Below are 6,949 nucleotides of genomic sequence, written 5' to 3'. Positions count from 1 at the left end.
GATTTTAAGTATGCCTTAAACTTGTCATTTCCTCCATTAATCATATTGCTCATTTGTTTATCTGTCCATGTGTCCATGTCAATTGAACGTACAAATGAAAGATGAACACCAAGTCCACGATGTTTACCACTACATTGAATACAAATGAAAATTCCATAAGGAACAGATGCCCAAGAAGGATTTGGAGTTCCACATTCAAAACAATACTACTCAGATGTTATTTATTTGTTCTTTTTTTTGAATTTTAAATTGAAGAAGAGTTTTTCTTTTATTGTTATAACGTATTTGAAACGAAAGATAGAAAGAAACAAACATTATTTCCATTTTTAGTTTTTAGTTGTTTGAAGATTGCATCTCGTCGTGTATTTGATAGTACCACCTTCTCTGTTGACATGTACTAACTGTTTCAGTTCTAGTTTTTTACCTTTTCTTTCTTTTTGGATATTAAAGAAGAAATGGAAAAAGAAAATTCCCTTGGAACAAATTGGATTTTTCCTTCTTTTCCCACTTAAAAATCTTAGTCAATTACTCTTCATTTTACGTTGATTATTTGATTCTTCATTTTCTCTCATAAAACATAAATTGTGTTATATAAAACACATTTATTTTAAAACTATAATTAATTAATTCTTCTCAAAATGGCTTTAATGGAAAATCAGAAAAGAATGGAGTCCAATTAGTAAGGATCAACGGTTGTTGCTGCAGCAGCTGCAACACTAATAAAAATCATAACAAAGCTAAATCCAATGCTTATGACTATAATGATTGTTGAAACAAGGAAAAAGACCATTGACAAGATTGCAAACATACGAGCTTGGTCATTTGTGGAATGTCTATATTGGCACCATCCATAACACTAAACAAAGCAACACAAGAGTCATAACGTGAGCAAGAGAACAATTGTTTGATACAATTACTTTTGACGAATATTCGTTAATACTTTTTAGTGTATTTAATGTTCCTTCTTCTTTGAATGAAGAACATAAAAGTAATGTTATATTTATAAGAAGTTTGAATCTATCCTCAGAAAGAGATTCTTGAATTATAATTCTTCTTTGATACATTAATAACTCTTCCGTATTTAATGTATTATATATTTCATCAAATTCTGATATGAATCTTTTATTAGATTATTTTAATGATTATTTCATAACTTTATTAATAAGTTTGATTACTCTTTCTAGAATGGGTAAATCACTAGACAAATAAATTAAAGAGTTAAATTTTTGAATGTGCAGAGTATAGTTTCTTGATTGTCTTTGAATTATTGTATACTAACTTTTATACATGCAATTTAATGACTGACTGAAAATAATGAAAGAACAAAAGAATTAGTTTCTAATCTTCCCAGTTTTCATTAATACCAACTCATGAATACTAAGTAAATTAAAAATACATATTGTTGGATTAAATATTGAATAAAATATATTAATGCCTTTGGTTGATATAACCTGTTGATATTTTCAATGATTTAATAATAATTCTGAATTATTCAATACTCATCAAGTTTTTTTAATGTCACTCATATCTCTAACAAGAAGAATTACCTTCACTAAATAAAACAATCAAGATATTTCATATTCTTCTTTCGTTATATCATTGGATTTTGATTCTTTTATACTATGATAATGAAGACTATAATCAATTCTAATTTTATACATATACCAATATGACTTTAACAATATGAAACTTAATAATAAAATTGAATTTACTATAGGTTGGATTTGATATTAGATAACTTTTAGTATTGCTTTATCTTTTCATTTATTTTAGATTGACCAGAACATCATTAATTCTTGAATTTTTAGTTGTTTATTATTATTGAATAATAAGAGATTATAAGAATAATTGAAGCCAGACATTATTTAAAAAGTATAATAAACTTTCTTTTTCATAATTTATTGATTATTTTATCATTTCAAATGAATTGAAAGAAATAGACCATTGACTGTATTATTTCATTTATCATTTAGTGTATTTATTTAATTATTCATTAACTAATGAATATCATCTTATTTTATAATTGTTTAATATATAAGATGATGAATGTAATAAACAGTATTATCAAACACCTACTATCTTTTGAAGTACTAATTATGAACCAATACTAATCTACAAATATTATAATTTAAATATTTTATGATTATGAAATGTTAAGTAGTTTATCATAAATCATATTTTATATTTAAATGAGAACATAATTTATAATTTTCATCCTTATACAAAGATAATTTTCATTGTTTTTTTTTATTCCTTTGTTCTTTATTTATCAATTGTTATGAATTTACAACTTATAATAATATTATTTTCTTAATTTTGTATTCAAAATTCAATTTTCTTGAGTGAAAATGAACACAAATGAGGTAGAATAAGTATTATTGATGGTTGTTAATAAAATGGTGTTCATATTAAAACAATCACTGTTATTGAAATGAATAGTATTTTATATTATTCTTTAATTTATCTTTCAAATAATTTTATTTACTAAATACATTCAATTATTATTATCATTTATCTGTTATTTTGACTTGAATCTTATCATTTTCATAATCTATTTGAATTTTATTCTTCTCTTTCATCATTCCACTTATTATTGATTTTGTTATTGAAGTTACTACTGTCTTTTCTATATACCGTCGCATTGGTCTTGCTCCATATGCTATTGAATATCCTGATTTAATGATTCCTTCTATTGCTGATTCTGTCATTTCTACTTCACTTAATGGATATCTCTTTTTAATCATTTTAATCACTTCTCCCATTTGTAATTTAACTATTTCTTTTAATTCTTTCTCTGAAAGTGGTGAGAATATTATAATATCATCTAATCTATTAAGAAACTCTGGTTTAAATGTTTTCTTTACTATTTCCATTACTGTTTCTTTAACTTTTCTACTAACTTGTCCTTCTGTTTCTACTCCTTTCATTATTATTTCACTTCCTAAATTTGATGTCATAATAACAATAGTATTCTTAAAATCAACTGTTCTTCCTCTTCCATCTGTTAATCTTCCTTCATCTAATAATTGTAATAATACATTAAATACTTGTGGATGTGCTTTTTCAATTTCATCAAATAATATTACACTATATGGTTTTCTACGAATTGCTTCTGTTAATTGTCCTCCTTCTTCATATCCTACATATCCTGGTGGTGCTCCTATTAATCTTGATACACTATGACTTTCCATATATTCACTCATATCTATTCTAACTATATTTTGTTCGTCATCAAATAATTCAACTGCTAATGCTTTTGCTAATTCTGTTTTTCCTACTCCACTTGGTCCTAAAAACATAAAACTACCTGTTGGTCGTTTTTCATTTCCTAATCCTCCTCTACTTCGAATAATTGCATCACTAACTGCTGTTACTGCTTCATTTTGTCCTATTACTCGTTTATGTAGTTCTTCTTCTAATTTCATCAGTCTTGTTTTCTCTGTTTGATTCATTTTAGTAACAGGAATTCCTGTCCATCTACTAACTACTTCTTCTATTTGTGTTGGTGTAACTTGTAATGATATCATTGTTGTTTCTTTATTTTGTTCCTTTAATTCTTTCATTCTTTTTTCTGCTTCTGGTATTGCATAATATTTTAAATCAGCTGCTACTTCTAAATCTTTAGTACTTTCTGCTTTATGTTTCATGGCTTCTATTTTCGTTGCAAGTTCTTTCATTTCTTCACTTCCTCCTTTTTCTTTTTCATAATTAATTCGTAATTTTGTTAATTTCTCTTTATTTTCACTTAATTCTTTTTCAATTTCTTGTAGTCTTTCTTTAATCATTTTATTATGATCTTCATCACTTTCTTTAATGTCTCTTTCTAATGCTATTTTCTCTACATTTAATTGTGTTTCTCTTCTTTCTAATTTATCTATTTCTTCTGGTTGTGAATTCTTTTGTGTAAATAATGTAGCACATGCTTCATCAACTAAATCAATTGCTTTATCTGGAAGAAATCTTCCATTAATATATCTTTTACTTAATGTTGCTGCTGAGACTAATGCTGAATCTGTAATTGTTAATCCATAATGATTTTCATATTTCTCTCGTATTCCTCGAAGAATATATAATGTATCTTCTTCACTTGGTTCTTTTACATAAACTTGTTGGAATCGTCTTTCAAATGCTGGATCTTTTTCTACATATTTTCTATATTCTTCTAATGTTGTTGCTCCAATACATCGTAATTCTCCTCTTGATAACATTGGTTTTAAAATATTAGCTGCGTCCATTGCTCCTTCTCCTGTTGCTCCTGCTCCTAATACTGTATGAATTTCATCTATAAATAATATAATAGGTATTTTACTTTCTTTAACTTCTTTTATTACTGCTTTTAATCTTTCTTCAAATTGTCCTCTATATTGTGCTCCTGCTATTAATGCTCCCATATCTAATCCAATAACTCGACATTGTAAATTACTTGGAACATCTCCTTTAACGATTCGTTGTGCAAGTCCTTCAACTACTGCTGTTTTACCTACTCCTGGTTCTCCTATTAATACTGGATTATTTTTTGTTCTTCTTGATAAAATACGAATAACTCGTTTAATTTCTTCATCTCTTCCAATAATTGGATCCATCTTTCCACTTTCTGCTTGTGCTGTTAAATCATTTCCATATTTCTTTAATGCTTCATATTGACTTTCTGCTTCTTTTGTTTCTACACTTTGTCCTTTTCTCATTTCTGTTATTTTTTTGTTAAATTCTTTCACATTAATTCCACTATTTCCTACTATTGTACTAATTTCTTTCTCTTCCATTAATGACATTACAATTACATCTATTGCAAGATATGAGTCTCCCATTATTTTTTGTTTTTCTATTGCTCTTCTTAATACTTGTTGTGTTGTTGGATGAAGTCCAATATCAACTGGTGGTGGATTTTGAACTGGGATTTTATTCATTGTTTCTTTTATTTCTTTCTTTAATTTATTAACATCACCTCCTATCATTTCAACTATTCGGATAACAATATTTGATTCTTCTTCAACAATTGCTTCCATCATATGAATTGGCATAATATATGCATTTTTTCTTTCAAATGCTATTTCTTGTGATTCTTTGAACATTTGAACAGTTGCATCTGTCCATTTGTTTGGGTCCATGTTTTATTTCTAAATGCTTGTTATTTGTTCAAGTTCCTTTAAATACTTAATGAGGATGATGTGATGACTTGTTGTTGTGTTGGTTGTTATTCATATTTTGTTATTCATATCAACGTGGAATAACGTGGTATCATGTCATCAAATAATAACATAATTTAATAACAAAAATGAAATAATATCACAAATATCAATGACAATGATGATTTAATCATTGAATGAACATTAAACATTCAAAATAAATAAAACAACAACAGTTTAAACAGTCATTACTGAACACTAACAATAACCAACAAACTCAAAAAATAAAAATAAAATTAATTTATTCAATTAATATTAAGTGAGTATAATAATAAGGAAAAATATCAATTCAATAAATACAATAAGCAGAGTGTCAATAAATAATGATAATCAGGATAAAGATAATAATAACCATTTAACATTTCTTATGACACTCTATCAAAAGAAAGTGTATTATTCAAAAATTAAGTAAAGAATATTTAGAGTATTTAAATTAATTTAATACAACAAAATAAACATAAACAGAGTTAACTTTATATCACATTCACTAAATGTTATAAAATAAAATGAAACTGTATTATTAGTGATATTTGTATAATTCTTAATGTAAATTATAAGAAAAATTGTTCCATTTTATTCAATGAACAAGATAGCATGAAGGAGTGATTATGTTTGACAGTTGATGAATAAACTGATTATAAATTATCATTATCATTTTAATGAATCAAAACAGTGTTGTTATTAGATTATAATGTTAGTTGTTTAGAGATGATAAATAGTAAAAATAAAAGTAAGCATCAATAATCAATTAGACTATGATGAGTTAATAACATGGACTGTTATAACCATTGTCTTTTGTATGACATGTTGTTCCCTTAGGACATTTCATTTCATAACCAACACTGTTCACACACCAATAGTATTCAGTATTCTTTGATTCTTCTTCATAACAATAATATCCTTCTTTCACTTCAGTACAATTGACTGGATATTTACTTGGTGTAGGAGTAGGCAATGGATCAACTTCCCAGTGAGACTCATTAGGTGCAACACAAATCTTGTTTTTATTGATTTCAAACTCACCTTTACCAATACATACATCTTCATTTGGGCATTTGCTAACACACGACTTTTTACCTTTGTTACAGGTATAATATTCCCTCTTCTTGTCTTTGTCTGTATAACAGAAATACCCATGTCTTCCTTTACAATCACCATCCACAAATTCAAGTGATGAAACTAAATAAATGCATAATATAAGAAGTAATGCTTTCATTGTTTTGTTGATGTTATTTAGTAGATTGATTATGTTTATATAATATGATTATCACTTTCTTAATCTCCTTTTTTGGTTTCACTGTGTTGATTTAATTAGTATTGTCATTCAGAAAGTATTATTATTGATTAGTTAGTTATTATTGGTATGACGTATATGTGAAAATCTTAACATTCTTCATTATTATATAAAGTAAACTACATTGTTAAAAAAATTACTAAATTTACAATAAGAATTGAATTAAATATGTTTCAAACAGCATTAATCAATGGAGAAACAATAAATTGTTCAAGTTTCTTTAAGTTTTTAGACTGATCAATCAGAAATTTGTAAAAGTGAGAACCGATATTCTCCATAGCATTTTTATCATACAAGAAGTTGTTTATAGTGGCTGCTTGAATTTTTGGGAAAGCAGGAAGATGAATATTTCCACATTGGGTTTCTATTTCACAAGTCTTTTTTGAAGTTCCAAAAATGAAAGAAGTATTTGGGAATTGGTCAATAGTTTGAGTCATGAAATTAGCACAAACGACTCTACTGTATTTTG

The 6,949-nt window shown here is 26.4% G+C and overlaps 3 protein-coding genes across 3 annotated transcripts in view, besides 5 other annotated features; all 3 read right to left on the bottom strand.

The window, feature by feature from the left end:
* Positions 1–394, bottom strand: part of EDI_069980 (arf GTPase-activating protein, putative) — a gene marked incomplete at both ends in the record, with an annotated part of 967 nt that extends 573 nt beyond the window's left edge. Inside the window, 2 exons of the mRNA XM_001737852.1 lie at positions 22–206; positions 314–394. Coding sequence (XP_001737904.1) covers positions 22–206; positions 314–394 — 266 coding nt within the window. The remainder of the gene's footprint in view (positions 1–21; positions 207–313) is intronic.
* Positions 395–600: 206 nt separating this feature from the next.
* Positions 601–629: a sequence feature (AT_rich).
* Positions 630–1,975: 1,346 nt separating this feature from the next.
* Positions 1,976–2,038: a sequence feature (AT_rich).
* A 78-nt stretch (positions 2,039–2,116) lies between these two features.
* Positions 2,117–2,191: a sequence feature (AT_rich).
* A 248-nt stretch (positions 2,192–2,439) lies between these two features.
* Positions 2,440–2,508: a sequence feature (AT_rich).
* EDI_069970 (heat shock protein, putative) lies at positions 2,508–5,108 on the bottom strand (the record flags this gene model as incomplete). Its single annotated transcript, XM_001737851.1, has 1 exon — positions 2,508–5,108. The coding sequence occupies one exon, from the start codon at positions 5,106–5,108 to the stop codon at positions 2,508–2,510; it is 2,601 nt and encodes an 866-aa protein (XP_001737903.1).
* A 298-nt stretch (positions 5,109–5,406) lies between these two features.
* Positions 5,407–5,537: a microsatellite.
* A 412-nt stretch (positions 5,538–5,949) lies between these two features.
* EDI_069960 (uncharacterized protein) lies at positions 5,950–6,402 on the bottom strand (the record flags this gene model as incomplete). The annotated part of the gene is made up of 1 exon (XM_001737850.1): positions 5,950–6,402. The coding sequence occupies one exon, from the start codon at positions 6,400–6,402 to the stop codon at positions 5,950–5,952; it is 453 nt and encodes a 150-aa protein (XP_001737902.1).
* Between the last annotated feature and the right edge of the window lie 547 nt (positions 6,403–6,949).

Source organism: Entamoeba dispar, genomic scaffold (assembly GCF_000209125.1).
Source record: "Entamoeba dispar SAW760 scf_1105229460897 genomic scaffold, whole genome shotgun sequence".
NCBI classification, from domain to species: Eukaryota; Evosea; order Mastigamoebida; family Endamoebidae; genus Entamoeba; species Entamoeba dispar.
The sequence above is the reverse complement of the archived record's forward strand: the minus strand, read 5'-3'. Positions and strand labels throughout refer to the sequence as shown.